This window comes from Antrostomus carolinensis, unplaced genomic scaffold, assembly GCF_000700745.2.
Source record: "Antrostomus carolinensis isolate BGI_N321 unplaced genomic scaffold, ASM70074v2 scaffold38231, whole genome shotgun sequence".
In the NCBI taxonomy this organism is placed as follows: Eukaryota; Metazoa; Chordata; class Aves; order Caprimulgiformes; family Caprimulgidae; genus Antrostomus; species Antrostomus carolinensis.
Genome location: NW_010296923.1, coordinates 407 through 20625, shown reverse-complemented (window position 1 = coordinate 20625; position 20219 = coordinate 407). Strand labels below are relative to the sequence as shown.

The 20219-nt window shown below is 41.9% G+C and overlaps 2 protein-coding genes across 2 annotated transcripts; one reads left to right on the top strand and one right to left on the bottom strand.

Annotated features, from left to right (window-relative positions):
• Positions 1 to 174: 174 nt before the first annotated feature.
• Positions 175 to 365, top strand: ZNHIT3 (zinc finger HIT-type containing 3; the record flags this gene model as incomplete). The annotated part of the gene is made up of 1 exon (XM_010178439.1): positions 175 to 365. A coding segment is annotated over one exon (191 nt), but the record flags the coding sequence as incomplete, so codon positions are not given.
• Positions 366 to 1464: 1099 nt separating this feature from the next.
• Positions 1465 to 17775, bottom strand: MYO19 (myosin XIX; the record flags this gene model as incomplete). The annotated part of the gene is made up of 23 exons (XM_010178438.1): positions 1465 to 1593; positions 2555 to 2863; positions 3207 to 3292; positions 3480 to 3609; positions 4570 to 4733; positions 6591 to 6700; positions 7648 to 7718; positions 7840 to 7947; positions 8420 to 8566; positions 9414 to 9590; positions 9966 to 10079; positions 11836 to 11957; positions 12052 to 12125; positions 12467 to 12638; positions 13449 to 13539; positions 13920 to 13996; positions 14472 to 14568; positions 14791 to 14893; positions 15180 to 15249; positions 15455 to 15587; positions 16368 to 16481; positions 16712 to 16860; positions 17631 to 17775. Coding segments are annotated over 23 exons (2892 nt in total), but the record flags the coding sequence as incomplete, so codon positions are not given.
• Between the last annotated feature and the right edge of the window lie 2444 nt (positions 17776 to 20219).

The window sequence follows — 20219 nt, the reverse complement described above, 5'->3', positions numbered from 1 at the left end:
GGGACACTGGCTGTGACCCCCCTGCGGGGCCTCGCACACTCAGTGTCACGTACCCGTCCTTCCAGCGCGTCCCCTCCACAGTGTATGTGCAACACGAGGGCGGTCTCGGTCTGCGCTGCGATTGCAGCCGAGTGACGAGCTCTGCTCTGCTCTGCTCTCTTTGCTGTTCTTAAGGGGAATCAGAAGAACTGAGGAACTTGCTTCTGAACCCACATCTCAGGCAGCTGCTGCTGACGGTCGACCAAGCAGAAGACAAAAGTTCCCTGATGAAGAAGTACATGCAGGAGCCGCTGTTTGTTGAGTTTGCAGACTGCTGTTTGAGAATCGTCGAACCCCCGGAGAAGGAGAACGTTCTTCCCCAGTGAGCTACTTTGGGAGCGTTTTTCTTCCCTTGAGATTTTTGGGGTTTTTTTGCCTCTGACAGAAGAGATCCAGCAGCACCTCGCGCTGCTGGGATGCACCATCTGTGTGTTCCCTCCAGCTCTGGTCACGCTTTGCTCACGGATGTCAGCGCTGTAACTTTCCATTTAGAATTGCTAAACAGCGTCACAGTCACGTTGGACAGGTTTCTAGGTACTAGGAATTAAACTTGGTATGCTGTGGACTTGCTTTCTGTGGGAAAGAAATACTGTTAACTCTAGGAAACGTTGCTTCTTAATGATAATATTAAATACATTTGCATTTATTTTAATCCACAAACTCATCTGAAATGTTTTTGTTACCTGAACCTTGTTGCGGATGGGCAGACGCTTTATTTTTTACAAGGTGTTTAACAGTTTATTTAAGAGTAGCACACACAGAAGAGCTGAACATTGTCAAGAGCCAGGTGAGCAGTGGTACAGAGTCCCTGAGAACCCTGGTCCCCTGGCAGAGGTGACACTATTGACTAGGGAGTGCTGGAAACGGATGGAGGTTGTGATAACACACGTGGTTTGGTCCTATAGATAAAAAGCAAGAGTCCAGTCTGGCTTCTCCCTGAGACATCTGCCCTCAGCGTTACAGCCGACTGCTGCTCGCTTCCTGGGTCACAGACAGAACATGACAATGTTACTGAACACTCATGGTCAGTCAGTCAGAGCAGTTGTACCTCCCAGCGTGCATCAGAAATGTGTGTTTGCCTTACCTGCTCTCTCACTGCCAGCCTCTTGCTTCCCAGGCGGTGCTACAAGTGTTCAGTTCAAGTATGTATTGCTGAAAGCGCTTGATCTGTTTTGATTTCTATTTAATTTCTGTGTTGCAGTTGAGTGTTCTCTTAGTGTTGGTATTTTCTCTAGTATGTGCGTGTGTGTGGGAGGAGGAATGCACCCCCACTACATTCTGAATTTGAAGTATATTATCCATACAATGCATCAATATAGGAAGCTTTGAGGTAGCAGCAGATATGGACGTTGAGTAATTTGAAAGCAGCAGCTTGCAGACAGTCCTTCCCTGAAGGAGAAGGTACAGTACGTGCTGAGGGCAGAGCTATGTTGGAAGGAGTTTTTTTCTGTCCAGTAGAATCTGGTTAAATCCAGTGATGGAGCAGGCATCCGTACGGGGGCTGACGTTTGCGTAATGCAGGGGAGACTTCTTACAGTGAAACTTGATAGAGCCCTTCGAGAAAAAGAAGTGGAGAGGTCAGGTGATGGTTCTGCCAGATTTTGAGCTAATTTTGCTATTCAAATGAAGTAGTGCTTGAGTATGTAAGCAACTAGTGAATATGAGTAAGGAACAGAGGAAGACTTCCAAGGGAGTCCTAGTATAAATGGATTTAAGAGACATTATTACTACAGAGAGTACCAGTGCTGTACTGTGAACTGAAATTAGCTTAAACTCTGAAGACTTGAGAACTTGGTCACTACTGAGCTTGGGTTTGCTTCTTCCTGCTTGTAGTAACTGACCAGGTACAGGCTACATTCTTGCACACATAACTTTATGCAAGCTCAAAAACTTATCAACCAAAAAACACAAGCAGAGGCACGAGGTGATGTGTGACCTGAGTGCAATTTCTGAGAGAAGCCAGTGTGGGTTGTGCTTTGTTTGTAGCAAATGGTATCTACGACTGTTCTGCATGTGTGTAGGAAGGAGATTAAGTACTTGAGGGTTGCTCCCCACTTTCTGCCCTGAAATCCTCTATGTGAAGTGATGTGTGCAGTTGTCTGCACGGTGAAGTTAATACAGAGTTACTGGGTATTATTAACATACCCTGTGGCTTTTCCCCACGGGGATGCTTTTTCACATGTTCATCTGTTGTGTGACCTGAATCCCCTAAGGAGAAAAAATACGTAGTGCCTAATAGCAGAGCCCGTGTTACAACCCTCTGCCCTCCATCTCCGAATCAGAACTTCCATCAGTTTGTTCCTATGACGGAGATGAGTTCTCACTCTTAGCTGAAAGTCTGAACTCAGCCCTGTGTCTAGCTTGACCTGTTGATGTCAGAGTCGTTCTGGCATGTCTAAGCCAGTGGCAAAAGGAGGACTGTAGCTGAGAGCAGACTCCACAGCTGCTCTGCTCAGGTTCCCAAGCGCACGGCAGTTGTATTGTGCTGCTGACCTGAGCGCGCGAGGTTTGTTACCTGTGGGAGAGCTCTGATGGAAGTGATGCCACAGCCAAAGAAACAGCTTTCCACCTTGTAGCAGTCGCTCTCCTGAAGTACTCTGAGACATGCCAGCAGGGACAGGTCTCTCCGAAGTCCCGTTACAGTAACGGGTGCAGCAGCCAGGACAAGGCCAAGAGGCCAGAACTGAATTACTGCATGAAGAGGCCGAGTTGTTTCCAAAGAGCAGGGTGGTTTGGCTGAGATCGCCGTAGCTCCAGGAACTGACAAGAACGGCTTTTCTTCACCCTCATCCAATTCTGCGGCTGCTAACGCAGCCATCTTTGCCTGATGAAGAGAGGCAGAACAGTATTCTTGAACAAGATTCTTAAACATCTTGAACAAAATTTAAAACTGCAAAACTAAGAGGCTAAAGAAGAGAGAGAGGACACCCTCTGGGACATTTTCCCATTTTCTGAAGGTAAGGAACGAGTTCATTCTGTGGTCTCTATGCTGCCACCCTGCAGAAGCAGCTGTACAAGACTGGCAGACATATTCTGCTCTTCAGCTAGAGAAGCATTTTCTGGGGAATACAGTATTGGTTTTGTACAGCTACTTCAGTAGATTCTTTCTCAAACACTAAAAACCCTCAGTCACTTGATTTCAATGCTTTCTGCACCAACGTACTTACTTTCCATTTCCTCCAGCCACGTTTAATAACGTCAGCAGCTCTGCGCATCCTTTGGAAGCGATTCTTGGCTAACCAGGAACGAACAGCTGAGGATTTAATGAAAAGAAATCTGAGTACAAAGAATCTCAGAAGCTCTTGCACACAGTGTAAGAAAGAGAGACAGCACTTACACTTTCCCTGTGTCCAATTAACCACTCCTGCCACTTTAAACATCCAGTGTAACTGGAAATCTGACTTGTTGTATTATGTTCAGCCACACCCTTATCAACTTACCTGCTTGGATGACAGTTGCAGACCATCTCTCCTTCGCTAGTTTCTTCTGTTTAAATCTTCTCCAGCAACACTGAATGCAAAATGCTTTCTCGTTTAACACCTCTGCTCTTCTAGCTTCAAGTTGCTCCAGCTGCATTGGGGATACGAACCTGCAGTTAATACTCAGGGATGGAGTTGTGTTCACAACTCTTCCCTCTTCTACAGTCTCCTGGTGTTTGTCAGAAAAACCTCATGCACGTTTCGGTGTCCTAAGATGGCTGGATTGGGTTTTAGAAGTGAGAGTGCTTCATTAGTGCTTATTAGCTAACATAAAATGAAAATGTAAGTATCTGAGGGAGAAGAGACTGGTGTGTGGGTGGGGGAAAGTGGTTGTTTCCAAAGTCACAGTAGCAGCTGGCTTATGACTGGCTCCATTGAAGGGGGTTCTTCTATGGCTGCATCCTCCAGTATGCAAACGGTACAGAAGTACCTTTGTCTCCTTCGTTAAAGAAGCTGCTTAGGCCTGTCAGAGAGCCAGGCCTGTCAGCTGAAGCTATGCAGAGCTGTCATCTTTCCTGGAACTGGGAGGACGCTGCCAACACTAGACACAAGGGCAGCTCCTTGTCCCTTAGCAACAAGGATGCCATTAAACAAAGTGCTTCTGGTAGCTGCATTCTGATGGATGTTTGAGTTAAATAATTGGAAGGAAAATGCCCAGTTCTGGTCACACTGGCATTAGCAGGAGTATCCCTAAACCACTTTTTACAAGGGCAGGTAGTGATAGAACAAGGGGCAGTGGTTATAAACTGGAAGAAAGTAGATTGAGATGATATACAAGGAAGAAATTTTTTGCTGTGAGGGTGGTGAGACACTGGCCCAGGTTGCCCAGAGAAGCTGTGGCTGCTCCTCCCTGGAAGTGTTGAAGGCCAGGTTGGATGAGGCTTTGAGCAACCTGGTCTAGTGGAAGGTGTCCCTGCTGCTGGCAGGGGGTTGGGACTGGATGAGCGTTAAGGTCCCTTTGAACCCCAACCATTCAGTGATTCTAAGATGATAATCTGTGCTGGAATCCCCATTGCTCCAGAACGGTTAGCCAAGCAAACAGCAGTCTTACCACAGAATTAGCCATAAATACTTTGGTTTTGCCACAGAACACTGAAGTGTTTTCTGCTCTGTTCCCCGTTTGCTCAGCAGTAGTTTGTCCCATAACAACATTCTGAAGGATCTCAAAAACAACAGAACGTGATGCTTTGTCATCATCCACCACCGCAGTCTGGCCTGCAAACGAAGCGTGGAAGAGAAGATATCACAAAACTTGGAAATCAAGTGATTGTCTTTACTCTGAGACTTCTTGGCTATTTAGGGGGGGATATACCTACAACAAGAGGGGAGGTGGTGATGGCTGAGACTTCACTAGATCTAGCTGTGTTTAAGGGAAAACATGACAGCATAGATTTTGCAGCGTGCTAGCAACTAGAAACCCGGTGTGGTGTGTTTTAACCAGGATGCATTTTGGGTGCTGTCTTATCAGCTCTGTTATAACCTATCCATAAGTAACAAACGTCATTTTGGGTAGATCCAGACAACGAAACAGATACGTGGAGCACTCAGCTGTTCTCACGTTGTTTAAAGCATCCTACTTGGGAAACATTAGAAAGCAACAGCAATGCAATTAAGAATAGATTTGAGCAGCTCAGTCCTAAGAAAATCTTTTAAAACACTCAAAACTCAAAGCTGTTGGGAACAAAGAACAGAAACCAAAGAATTTGACTCAAAGCCTTAATGTACTGAAAGATGCAGGAACAGAAAACAAAGTCTACACAATTCGACAGCTTTCACAGGACATCAGAAGCTGCTACAGGGATGTGTACTGAGCAAGAGTTTATTGCGGCAATAAGAGGTTATTAAAACCATTTCTGGGACACAGTACACAATTTTTTACATTATGAGACAGGTTAGCCAGATCAATCTATTTGGAAATGGAGGTAGGCTTAATTCAAACCTGTCCTTGAAAGGGATTGTGTTGTTCAAGGCAATGCAGCATGAATTTCTGCATGCCCAATGCCGGAACTTGATGGTCTTTGTATCTTTCCATCCTGGATACTGTTTACTTTTCTGCTATAAATATTTCTAAGGAGATGAGAGCATTTTAAGGTACTGAAAACAAACGTAAGCAATTCTTGCTTACAGGAAGACATCTGGTGACTATGATGGTGTTCATAGGGCTGGGCTGATAAGGGAACCAAAAGCTTATTCCCATGGTTAGGAAATTGTTTTGCTTTGTTTTATTACCTGCTAACGATAAAAAGGACCAGTAACCTATCCCAGTGAGGCATTTCACCTAATGGGTTTATAACTGAGGGAGGAAGATACAACGTGTAAGTAATTTTCCAGCCTGTACTTTCCTTCATTCCATTTCCGCAAGGGGAATAGATTTCCAGCCATTTTATTTATCTGATATAGGCTGGTACTTACTGGTCCTGCTTCCCACATCTACTGGTTACTGAACAGACCCACTAGGTGAAGATGGGATTAATCTGGGGGAGAGAAGGGGGTTGAAGTAACTTTCAATATTAAATGTAACCACCCCATGACCTCCTTCTTTCAGGGGTTCATACCAAAGATGTTACCTTGTAGACTGTGTTTTTTAAAGTCCATCCTCGCTCTTGCTTAGAAAAAAGAATCGCATACAGAAGTTTGCAAAAGGTAGAAGAAGCAGCAGAATCCAGGTAAGCTAGAAGGTCAGTGTGTCGGGCAAGAAAACAAGATGGGGGGGGGAAGAAAGGAAGGAGAAGGAATATAAGCAAAAAGGTAAGTAATTTTCAAGTCTACTTAAGAACCAACTCTAAATCAGATTATTTTGGGGCAGGGGAACCCCAAATTGTAACTGTAATTGTTCTACCCAAGAGGAACACAGAAAAAGAGCAATAAGATGAAAGATTAGCACTTTTAAAAAGAGCCTGCTGTAAGCATCAGGCGAATTAGAAACTCAAGCTGGTGATAGATTAGAGAAGTATTTTGAGAGTAGTGGTGTCCCTAGTGCTGAATCCAGTAATTGCATCTGATCCATGCGACACCAAATCGGTGCAGTGGTAACTTTACTTGATAGTAGAGGGATTATCTAAAGAAACATACCTTTTGTCTCAGCAGTATGATAGTTGCTTTTATCACACACTCTGTTTTTATTGGTTCCACATGATTTTCTCAGTATTTCATAGCGCTCGGTGAAACTTTGGAAAGGGATCCTGACAGACAAATGTACAGATAATTCTAGGCAAGTATCATTTAATGTATGGTAAATAACCTGTCCTTTGAGGGGGAAAAATTGTAAATGGCTTCAAAAATCCAGTGCAAATAGACCGATGCCTGTGTAGTCACCAACACGCAAGAAAGTACCGACTTTCTGAAGAAATTCAGGAGATGCCTATTGCACATTGACAGACAGAGACTTTTGCCCATAACAAAGACTGGGTAGGAATTGTGCTTGTTTACGATAACTGAGCTTCACCCTATCAATACTGAGCTGTCAAAAACGTGACTAGCTCGGGCCTCATTCCCTCCATCCACTAAAGGCGGTCAGGAAAGCCCAGCAAGGTGGCTGGCTGTGATGAGATGCTTGACTTCAAGATGACTACGCTTAGATGAAAGCCATTTATAATTTATTTTTAATTGCTGAAAATGTTACTGTGAAGCCACCTTGAATTAGAAAGTTTTAGTACAAGATAATCCACATCAAAACATCTCTTCTGCAGCTTCTCAGACCGGAAAGGTATGGTGAGCTCTCAGACCAGGGGTGTGTTACAGACACATCTAGACTTTATTAGTATTTGGTACATTTTTAAGAATCCCACTGTGCTGAATGCAAGTTGTGCTAGCACTGCTTCTTGTGCTGTTACTGCACTTTTGGACTAGCTGAACAAGCAGAGTTTCATTATCCAAACAAGGAACAGTCCAGATTTGTGACAGGTATTTTTTTCTCCAAAACATGAAAGAGAGCTGCTTAAATAAGCTTAAAAGCAAGCAGCGAGCAGAACTCTTCAGACAGCTTTGAAAGAATCAGTAGTTTTGTGGTCTGAAACAGACTGCAACATATTTGGATTTCCTGCTTATAAGCTCTTCTGAATATCTAATATGCCACTGGTTGCTATAGAAACAGATTATGGAAGACATTGCTTGAGAAGTTTAGACTTACCTAATAGGGAAGCCCGCTGCGCTGATGGTGATGGCTTCGACTATTCCACACGCCTGAAGCTGGCTGAGAACCTGAGACATAAAGTGATAAGGTTTAGGTAACCACTGTCTTTGTGGAAGCTACTGCAAAGCCCCACACAATGTCTGTAGGAAGCTCCTCTGACTCAGTGAGGAAAGGCTTTTGAGAAGTTACCTCTTCTCTTTTAAAAGTCATTGCCTTGCAGTCAGCATTAGGCTTGATGCATCGGATGTAATGCGGTGTGGTGCTATTCAAAATCTGCATGAGATGTTCAAGTGAACCCTGTAGGAAACAAATACAGGTTTAATTAGGGACTCCTCCTCCACAGGTAGTTTAATTAATCAGCAGTCTTCTATAAAAACAATTAAGCTGGTTTTTGCAAGGTTGGCTTTACAGACTCAGTATTAGCAGAGCTCTTCTATAAGGACAGCTTGAGGAAAAAAAATCCACTCTATAAATGCTTTTGTAAAATTCTTGATGGTAAATACAGAAAGTCTCCACAAAATTATAGCAGGGCCATCAGTTGAGGCCAACCCTCCAGAGGAACAGGTAGGAAGAAGCCTGACAAAGGCAGATGCCCAGCTGTTAAAGGTAAAAAAAACAGTTAAAACCCAGAAAATCTCAGGAGTCTGAAGCTATTTCTGTTTTACAGCTGTTTCATTTTAATAACATTCACTGATCTTGGTCCAAGCATACTGTTTTCTCATCTAGTTATGGAGAGAGCAGTACACACAGAAACTTGAATAGGATGTACCTTGAACTTTGACACCACTGTAACAACAGCTGCTCTGTTCTGGGTTTTGATGTTATTTTGGTTCCTTTCTGTCACAGGAAATAATTTTTGAAGCAAAGGGTCCTTAGAATTCTGCAAAACATGGACCAGCTCTGCTGGAATGGGGTCCTGCAAAGATAAGCATGACTCATTAGTATTTGGACTCAGGCAGAAACCTGCCACCTTTGAAAATGACTAAAAATTCCACAGATAGATAGAACAAACTTTGATTTAACGTAGCTGTAGTTTCAACTCTGACTACATACACCCATTCATGGTCAGATTCAGGAACAGAAAACAGTGTCTGGCTGAACATTTAGCAAATCTAGTCAAATGGACATTGTTCTTGTTATACAAATCAAGCGAGTTAGAAGTCTCAGGACTAGTTTAATCCCCATAGGACGATCTGCAGCAGATACTAGAAGGTCTATTAGCAAGTCTTCCTTTTAATTAAGAGAGGGTATTTTATTGCATCACATAATACCACTTGCCATAATTGCTGGTGATGTCTGACAAGGGACTCTCATTTCTGCAGACTATTTCATTTATTCTGTGATGGCACAATGAGGTGGTTCCTGGTACTTTCAGAACTTTCAGTAGTTGAGTCCATGCTCTTATTTCTCAACCTTATTCTAATTTTTTTGGGGGAAATGAAGTGCTATATTTATGGTTGTAGAAATGCCTTGATGCCATTAACACTTCTGCATTGTCTCAGGAATGGAAGAAGTCCTGATTTGGTGATACATGGTCCACTTAATTCTCAGTGGAAAGGTCTGATTTGCCTGTGCCAGTGATGGCTCACTGAATATTAGACCAAGAACATTACCGACTTCTACATGGCCTGAAGGATTTATTTGGAGCAAGGTATGTATATCCAGTAAGCACCACTGAATACACTTGTTAGTGGTGCTTTGATTTAAATCACTTTCTGTCTGTAAGATTTTTTTTTTAAACAGCTCTTTCTGAAAACACCTACCTTATTTTTCTCCACCATTGCTGCCAGCTGATAGCAGACTTTGCCAGCATAATGTGAAATGATAAAGTTAGGCTTCTTACTAAACTTGTTTCGACTTAAACATTGATTATTAGCCAAGGCTTTCTCAATCCGAGTTTGAAACAGGTCAGGGTTAGAGGATCTATTCAGGCGGCACTCCTGCATAGCAAACGAGAAAAAACTGCAGCATCTCTTAAATTTGTCATAAAGTATCTTTAAAAGCTAAGACACAATTAAAATCATAGCCATTTTACTTTTAGAGTTGCTTTGAGTATGCCAGCCCTGAAAGACTGGGGTGGGCTGGGGGGAGAAGTTATTGAGCTTCATATTTGAATCAGAACATCCAGGATCAGAGGAAAAATGACAACTCAGAATACAAAGAAGCAGTGTCGTGATTGTTCTGAAAGATAAGCTCTGCTGAAATGGTACAGTTGACAAGTTCCCTATAATTTAGTGTTCCTGTTTTCTTTGGTGCCATGGGACAGAAGGCAGGTGATTAGGCCAAAAGCATTAGGGGTTTAGATCCACACTTACCTCATTCAGCAAAGAAAAAATGCTGAGAGGATTGCCCTCTATCAGATCAAGGCAGTTCTGGTTGTCCTGGTAGTTGATGAAAGACCACTGTAGGCCTTCAGCTGCATATTCTTCCTGAAGTAAGAGAGAAACAGGTTATTCTGCAGCAGAGGGCACTGGAGCTCAAACAACTGTATGCATTTTTGCAGTGTGATGCAGTTACTGTTTAACAAGTTAATCCCAGGCTCATCCTGCTCATCCGGAGCTCAGCTCATGTTCAGTGGCAATCTTGAGAAAAAAAACCAAACAAGGATATTCTACCCCAAGTGGCTTTTCAGTTATATAGCAGCAGATCCTGCTGGAACAATTTGTTTAAGTATTTGGGAACCTCACAGATTTATCAGAGCATGCTGCAAGGCTGCTTTACAGAGTAAACAGAGGCTACCGTCACACGAAGCCTCTCCTGGCTGTACTGGGTTTTACCCTGAAGGGCAAGGAATGCACAGAACTCCTTCCTTAGACTGGGACACAGCCCTAAAGCAGCCATTGTGTGCCAGACTTTACTAACTGGGCTCCATTTAAAAAAAAAAAAAGCCTGATCCAAAATGAAGTGGAGAAAGATACTGGTTGAAATAATTTGTACGATATTTATGCTGAATTACAGAACAAACTGTCAGGAGTGTTTAACAAGCACAAGCCCTGGCCAGTTATTTTTAAAGTCTACAGCCAAAAGCTTGCTCAGCACAGTCACTAATGGCATTTAAGTGGTTTGGGACACAGCCAGATCAAGAGAGGTAAGAGGGCAGGCAGTAATTGGGAGGGGTACTATAAACAGAGGTCATGAATCAGTTTTGAGGAAAGTAATTGTGTGCTTGAACTTGGTTTCCATCTTCACTGACCATTAACCCCTGGCACACTGATGAGGGCAGGCAGGAAAAAAACCACTGGGCATATGAAAGCACAAATTACGGTCCAAGAGATACTTATCTCCTGAATAAATTGATAAAACTATGCTGTGAGGCAAAAGGTACCATCCTGTTGGTGCCATAAAGAAAATAATTTCCCAGATTCCAGTTAATGGCAAAGAGCATTATGGTAATGTATGTGTCATGTGGAGGAATTCAATGAAGACTGAAGTACATCTATTAGAGTAGCAGGCCAGCCCTGGCAGGGACTCTGAAGCTTTCGGAGCACTCAGATGAGAACTGGAATTAGCAATGTGTGACCATTTAGGCAAGTGACTGCAATGTATTTAGCACAGTGCAAATACCTTCTCTGCTGATAGAGAAACAACACAACTCGTGTGCCTCCTCATGCAAATATAAAAGCTGGTGCGCACTGTGCTTTTGTCTTTAAGTTAACAGGACAGCTGGGTTTATGAAGCTGTTCTCCTGCGGCCCCCACCAGGTACCACATGCTATAGATGTTCAGGTTACAAGGTTCTGTTGGGCTCTCTGCCTCCCCACTAAATTCAGGTCTAGAAGTTCCCACTCATTTAAGTACTTTAAGCTTGATGAAGAGAATTAACATGGTTTTAAGCAGCAGCTTCCAAGAGAATCTCCATTTAGACTCAAGAATTTAGTTTTAAGTGTTCAGCTCTTTGAGGGAATTCAAACAGTTTAACAGGGCACAGAGCCAACAGAGCTGTATAATAGGGAACAGATTTCCAGCACCGTAGGAGAGAAAACTGTCTCATTCCACTAACTGCCCCACCCACACTCTCCTCTTTAAAAAAAAACCAACAATCTTTACTCACATTCCACTGATTTCTGTGGCATTACTTACTTGACTGAAGGTTACAATCTGATCAGAACCACAGAAATACAATTAAAGAGACAAAGATGCTGTTTTAAAATTAGATGTTTAACATTTGATCTTAATGGAGTATTACCTGTTGTGCCTTCAGATAGTGTGCTACAAAGTGCTGCTGCAGTTTCTCATTGGCATAGTTAATGCAAAGCTGTTCCAAGTTGTTTTCAGGGAAGGCTTCAAAACCATAAACATCCAACAAACCTAGGAGGAATATGGGAAGACAATGTGCTTTGGTCAAGGACTAGCTCAAAGGACTTATGGTTACTCAGTTAAACCAGGGATGAATAAACCATACCTATGAAGCTGGTCCACACTGATGGATCTCCATAGATGCTTTCATTAATGACCAAAACAAGCCACTCAAACAATCTGCAGACAATGACAACAGGATTAGTTGGAAAGTGCTTGCTTACAACCATCCCAGTAGCGTTCTTTCACTGCTGTTTTTACCAGTATCATATGGAAGAAACAAAAAATTATGACATGCTGCCTGCTGATAGGAAATAGCAGTTTTCTGAAGACCTCTCTATTAGATACTCCAGCTACGTCAGTATCTACAACTGAATCCAAGGTGTGCTGCGAGGGGAAGGGAGGGTGACACTGTTATTGAGTCCAAGCAGAAACCCAGGGATAGTAAATCTCTCTGGCCTCCCTGTTCCCTCACAAAAGCTATATGGATTATCACAGCAGCCTGGCCTACGTGTCCTTACTTAGCGTAGATCACTTTGGCGAGGCAGTCCCTCCTAGTCTCACATTCAGCTCTGGAGCATGGCTTCTTGAAGACTTGTTGTTGTTTTCCAGCAGTTATTGTTCGAATTCTTAATGATTCCAGGAGTTTCTCAACAGGTATCTTCAGCAGATCTCCAGCAGTCTTCACAAAATCTTGTTCAGGAAAAAAAACACCACACTGAAGTAGGCACTTTAGAGAGTACTCTCTAGGTATGTCTTGTTACTGTTTCACCTTTTTTGAGCAGAGACCTCTAAATCCAGATAGAGAACACCAAACAGCCAAGACCAGAAAAAAACATGAAATTCTGGGATTGTAAGGAAATGTAATCCCTTCATTAGAAGGAGTATTTGCTAATGAAGCATTTAAGAACTTGCTAACCTGAGCTGTATGCAAAACTATTTGAATATGAGGTAGTGTGAATTCAGAGGATGTGAAATAATAGTAGGAAACTTCACTATTTGGGACAGTGTTGTAGTTCTGAAGGAAAACGAGATCCACAAACCTCCTAAAGACATGCAGAACAACCTATGTTCTGTGCTGCAATTTAACAGATTTGCTGTTACTAAGCGGAGTTTTAGTCTTTATCATGAAAACTTCAAAGCTTTAATTTTAAAAGCTCTGCTCTCCACTCTTGGGTCAGATTTCTGGCAGTCTTGTGATGTCAGCATAAGATTACAATCAAGACTAATGGTTCTGACAATAATCCTTCTGAAATGACTGTCTAATGTTGCAGTTACCTTGACCTGTAATGGAAGGATATTATCTCTCAGAGCAGGGGAGCATGAGGCTTTTGTTCAGTGCTTTAAAACCATGAAGTACCAAACAAAAAACATGCTTAAATTTTGGTCTGCCTGTGACCTTGATAGTCTCCTATTAAGCAGAAGAGCATAGTAATCCTTTCTATTAGGCACCTGCACTGAGATAACAAGACTCTCTGGAGCACAGCATGCTTGCTGCCTCACCTTTGGCTTTGTCTTCTAGTTCACAAGGCTGAGATTCATCCACTGGATTAGAGAATTGAACGTTCCCAAGATGGAGAAGGCCTGACAATACCTGAAATATAATCAAGAACTGAGTTTTCTAAAACAGAGTTCCCCTCCAAGGTAGTGTTCTCTTAGCCTCCCTTTAGCCACATGAATGAGACAAGTCAAAACACTTCTGCACAAAAAAACCCAACTAGATTCCAGGCTTCTATGTTAGTTGCAAATGCTGCAGTTACTGAAGGAAAACTAAAGTTCACAGGTACGGGCTTTTAGTTAAGAACTAACACTTGGTTATGCAACCTAAGGTGTAGCTGCAGGCCCTCCAGTCAGGAGTACCAAATAACCCATGCTCTATACATCAATACAGATTTACTTCTGCAGAAATCCCACACTCAAAAGATATTCCAAACATCATCAGCAGCCTCATGGTGACCATGCTTTGTACCTGACCTTGAAAATATTGTTCTGCGTGGAGCAGTCAATGCCCAAGTGAAACATTGCATCTCTGGTCACCTCGAAGCAGTCCTCTGAAAAGCCAAATAGGTGCTGTTTAAAAGAAAGCCATGCACACAAATACGGGCAAGCAGAACACTCTACACTACAACCAATTTAGCTGGAATTGTCAAAGGAGATCAAGGAAGCCAGATGGTCTTTGGTAAATTCCAGAGTACAAGCTGGAGAACCACGTTACTGACTCTGTGGGGCTCTGCAGTTAGGCAGCAGGTTGCTGAAGCACATCCAAAGACGAGACAGTTTTTAAACGTAGCCACAGAGAGATGCAAATTCACCAGGCCAGAAACCGCTGTTGTAAGCCAGGTGAAAACTCTTAATAGGCCAAACTGAAACTTAACAACAATCACATTAATACAGGTGGCTTTGCAAAATGTCTGCTGTGGGCTGACCAACCTGGGTCATGGGATTTAATAGGGCAGACCATTTTTGCCTGCCTTCCTTTAAAGTTACAGCCATTATTAATGGACAGTCTGTGAAACTAATCTTTACCATCTAAGTTTCTTTCAGAATTTGGCAGCCAACGGTAGTCAGCCCCTTCTGGAAGGTTCCATTCCAGCCTCTCCTCTGCAGTGGCACCTTTTGTGATCTGGAGACAGAAAACAAGGTAATGACTGAATTCTGCCTTTGGTATTTACATCTCACAAACAAAGAAGGATAATTCATTGTCATGCACTGGGAGCATGACTTAATTTAGAAGCATGGCAGACAGGAAAACTGTTAAATATTAGAAGTTATAACTGTACTAAATCTGGTGATTTCATCCCCACCGTTTGTCACAAATATCTAGCAAAATTAACTGAAAGCAAACCTGATAAAAAATATGAAAATTTCTTTCATTGGGGGCCTGATAGGCAACTCTGGTCTTCTCCAAAAGGAAAGTCTGAATGGAAGCACTAGTCAGATGGTGGAATCTAGAAGGGGGAAAAAAAAAAAAAGCAAAGATTTCAACAAAACTTCCTCACAGAATCCAATAGGTATTGTCTTGTTACGGTACCAACTGACTATGAATGCTTTGCAGTTCACAGTCCATTTTGTGCAAGCTTGCAGGAAAAACAAAAAAGATATAATAATAATGTAAGCTGCCAGCAAACCAAAAAGAAAGACAGATAAAATATTCTATGGCAGACTTCAGAAATAGGCTTGTAAAGGCTTAAAGGAAGAAGGCAATAGGTAAGTTTTTTACGCAGTAATTATTACCTGTCTAATTGAAGCTGGATATATTTTCCAAAACGGCTGCTGTTGTTATTCCGCAGGGTACATGCATTTCCTGTGAAATTGCCAGTGACAGAGCACAATCAGTGCTCTTCCATGTAGGACATATAGATATTAAGGGTGATTTGTATATAGCTCCAGTATTTGAAGAGTTTGTCTTTTAAGGAGAGGACCAAGAGGTAGCTTAGGCTTGTGTATTAACAAAGACAATTCCCACAGTGGCCGCTACTTCTTTTTGCTATTAAAAAAGCCTCATTTACCAAATGCTTCCATGACAGGGTTGGAATCCAACACTCTCCTCTCTATCTTTTCCACAGTTTCATTGCCTTTTGGAGAGATAACTGAAGCAGCAACAGAGGCGTAGAATTTCATAAGGCAGCGAGATGTCCAGGTCTGCAAGAGAGAAGCTTGACAATAGGCTTTTTTGTTTTTACCATGTTGTTAGTTATGTCAGTTAGTGAAACAGTGCTAGCTCCTGAAAGCAAAATAGACAGCTGGCAGTGATGCTAAAGAGAGTAATTGCGTCAGGTTTATAGCTCCAGTTCAGTGGACACTTTTTGTGTGTATGCTTATGTGCAACAGACACATTTAATTGCTACTGGAGTGCTTTGCTGAGTGGCAGTCTTACCAAGACATAACCCTCTGGAAGCTCAGCTAGAATTAACAGCTAGTATCTTAAGATGAATTTAATATAAGTGGACTTAACATTAATATAAATGGACATTAACACTCAGCAAATCCTTTTGTTCTCAGGCTTAAAATTATCCTCAATAATTTGCTGAATAGGGACAGACCATTACAGAAGGGCCTAGAATAGGACCTGAACTCTCCTGCTTATGTCTCTACATAGGGTTTGCTAAGCCCAGGCTAGCTCCCTAACAGGCTAGGCTGGGACATAAACTCAGGTGCAATTCCTGTTGAATTATTCAAATCTAGCCCTCCTAGAAATTACAGATGTCACCTAAAAAGCAGCTATATTTAGTAAAGTCCATTTGACTGCAGCAAGCACTTAATGCTTTACACATATTTCAGGAGAGTCATGCTAGAGCAGACTGGCTACATGCTCTACCACTTTTTTGCCTTCATCTTTGCCTGTACACTGAAATACTATGCACTGGAAATCACTAGTAAATCTCAAAACTTAAGAGCAATGTCAGAAAAAAATCTCCTTACCTTCCCGGCACCACTTTCTCCACTAACAATTATAGACTGGTTTACGGGGTCTATCTGGTTTTGGACATTTCTGTAGGTTTGTTCAGCCACTGCAAAGATGTGAGGTTTTAAATCCTGGCAGTAAAAGAGAATATTCTGATGTAAGAGAAGAGTAACTACAAAGTTCAACAGCAAAGGTCTTCTCACATTTATCTGAAAGCAGTCCTGCTCTTTTAACTAAACTCGTATTTCACTAGAAATGGGTTTTATCCTTTGGGATTATTTTGCTTTTATAGATTTTGAAGAATTTGAATTTGATTATCTGGGTTCTGCAGAAGGACAGTTATTTAAAATATAAGGATTACCTGAGGATGAAGTGCAACATGGTACTCTCGCATAAGCTCAGGTGAATAAAGGCAGGAGATAGGCTGAAAGGGATTTAAAGCCACGAGGCTGCAGCCAGCATTTGTATAAAACAAGTTTACTGTGTATCTTGCTTGAAGACATTTCAGAACTGAAAGACACATCTTCTGTTAGCATCTTTTGAAAAGTGTATTTGACTCTTCCCAACTTTTGTTACAGAAATCTTCAGATACATTATCTATTAGGTTTAATAGAGATGAGGTGATCAAGAGAGCGATGTAGGTCTCATATACATAACGTCTTCACAAGTTGCCCTTATTTTTAAAAGTCTTAAGGGACCTGCTAACTATTCCATTCAATAAATCCTGTGCTTTTATGAGGTTTCACATAGTCAGTCCTAGAAAGCAAATCTGTTCACTTGCAGAACAGAGGCAAGAATTCCCCATGTGCACTAGGAACAGACCTTCGCTTCACTTAACAGGATCATCTTTAAAAGCTGAGTGAGGAATTTACTTTTCAAAATCAATTTCATGGATATATTTTGAATCTAAGTTAGAGCCTCGTTTTCCGATATGTTCATATAACACCAAACTGAAATCACAAGGTCACGCAGGAGTCCTTCAATAGCGTTAACTCTCAACCACACCCTGGCTACCTGAACCAACAATCCCAATGTAAGCTTTACATGCAGAGCTTGATAAGAGATTGGCACAGCTAAATCTACAATAAAAGTATTTTTTAAAAAAATCAACCAAGCCAAATGTGACTTTCTAAAGCTTTGCACAGGCTTTAATAGGCTTTGAATCTTTAACTACTGTGTTCGTGACAGTATTAATACAGTGAGAATGGTAACTACCTTAATATTAGTAGCCACCAGGGAAAGTTACTCCTCAGGTGACACTCCCCTGGCTGGCTGCTTACCTGTTGTAGTTGTCACCGGATTAACTTTTGTGAGGTCATCAAAAAGATGCAGTTTCTCTTCATCACTGAGGAATGCTCTAACTTCTTCTTCAAAGGATTCACTGAGGTCATTCTGGATGATAGAATCTTCTTTTTGGCCATTTTCCTGGAGAGGATGTCAGATCAGCACCAAAGGCTGAATACAGCTGGACTTTCACCTCATCCACTACAGTTTATAGCTCTTCTACTGCTTCTATGTAACAGAATTTCAGTCTCAGCAGGAGTCATAACTTACTATGTTTGAGCTACTCTTCCTCTCCATTGCCCTCCCCAACGGTTCCCATGGGGTGCTCTGTTTTTAGAAAGGTATTATCTAGCACATGAGAGATGGTAGGTTGCCAACACTGTCTGGAAACTGAATTCATCGCTGGTAATTCTGGCTGTAAGCAAAGGCACTTGGAAAGAATTTGTCCTTAGACTCACCCTACCTGGCACTTGCAATTTTGCAGGTAGTTCAGACACACTCGTACAGTGGGAAGGAGGGAAGCAGAAGGAGTGGCAGAGGGAAGCAGGAAGGACTGTCTGCAGAGGCTAAGGCAGAGCTGGAAGCTACTGCAGTCCAACACAAATGCAGTTTTCCTAGTCAAGACTTTCATTTTTGGAGCAGAGACTGAGAGCCCCAAGAGTGAAGTTGCAGAGTGCACACATCACAGCCAGGGGAAAGAAACGGTGGTGTTGTAGAAGCTGGCCTGCATCAGGTGAAGATTTGTCCCCTATGAATTGCTTAAAGTATTTAAATCTTAGCCTCTGGGCTCCCATGTCCTTGACAATTAGTTGGAAGGACACATTTGTTGTACAAACGTAATGGAAAACTTAGCCAGAAGAGAGATTACAGGTCGTCTTTGTCATTTCTGGGGGGAAGCACAGGGAACTATAAGGGAAAATGAAGAAGGGAAAAGATGCCAGTCCTGATTTTTGCTTTCTGTATATTCCTTTTCTGTTCTTCTTGACAGAAACTCCTTAAAAGTAACCCTGTTCATTTGTTATAGTAACATAAATCTGCAATTCTTTACAAGTTAACCAAGTCAATGGACAGTATCACCTTGTTTATACAGAAAAAGTGCTAAATTTAGTTAGCAGCATTCCCACTACATGAGCTAAGCTCATTAATAAAGGGAAAAATATACTGCAAAACCCCATTAACACATTTCTAAAAAAAATAAAGCTACAATAATGTGCTCATTTAGGAGCATTATTATCTTCTGCAGACAGCATAAGTAGTTAATTTCCAGTAATACAAAATTTTACAAAGCAAGAGAGGAAAAAAAAAAAAAAAGCTTAGTGATGCAGTTACGCATTGCCACCAAAATGATTTCTGTTATTCTCCTCTGAATGAACGTTAAGAAGAACAGACACACACCATTATTAAACACTCCACGGACAAGATGAGCTTCTGCCAATCGTCCCTTCCTCTGTGCCCTATGTCCATTAATTTTACAGAAAAATTACCCTTAGGAATGTGCTTGTGTCAAAGCCAACGGCGTAACAAAAATCACTTGCTGGTGTGAGTAACACAACTCAAAACCACACAGTTAATAGGTCCAGTCAATTCACAAAGTAGAAGTGAATATACATAAGTAGTTACCTGTTCTTGACTGCATGGAAAAAAGCCAAGAATTCTTTCCTGGCAGTAAAACTGAATTAGCACACACAATTCCTGTTTTTCTTTTTACCTGCTTTGGCATCTTGTCCAGCCCTATGGACAGGAATGCTGGAGAGGGCCTTTACTCTAGGGTATCTCATTCAAATCAGACTGAAGAACCCTTAAATAAAAAAATTTAAAAGGCATTTAGAACAAAATAACTGCGGAGATGTCATTCTCCAGACGGTTCCACAAGCAGAGCCCAAAGGCTTCAGGCAGAAGTACTGATCCCAGTGGAGCTCAGGTAAACCTGGAGCTAGACAGCCTATAAGCACTATCAGAGTAATAGTCATGCATTCTGTCTGTCCATGCAAATAAAGCTTATTGGAAGGGAATAACACATCTTTCCTCACTGCAGGAATAAAATGCTTTGTTTCTCCTGAATTAATAAAGCAAGACTTCTCGGCAAGAATTTGCAACTTTTAAAAATTCTTCCTGTTAGGACAAATAGTTCCTATTTGTGGGTCTGGCAGCATCAGAGAAGCTAGCGCTTTTGGAAAAGGAGTGACTCAGAGAAGTTTTGTATTGCAGCAGAAACAAGATATGCTGCTTTGCTGTCCTCTTCCTGTTTCCTCTAAAAATCAGTGGGAGCCAGCCCAAGCTGAGTCAAGCTCACCCTCTGAATTTCTGTGATAAACAGAGAGGTTCCAGTCACATAGCCTGGAAGAAATCTGCCTTCTTCCAGCAGCTGAAACTGACATTACTTCTACTCTACTCTACTCTACTCTACTCTACTCTACTCTACTCTACTCTACTCTACTCTACTCTACTCTACTCCATGCCATGCCATGCCATGCCATGCCATGCCTATTCCATTTCCTATTCTATTCCTATTCCATTTCTATTCCGTTTCCTGTTCCATTTCCTATTCCATTCTTACCTGGCACGAAAACGCCCTTTAGAGACGA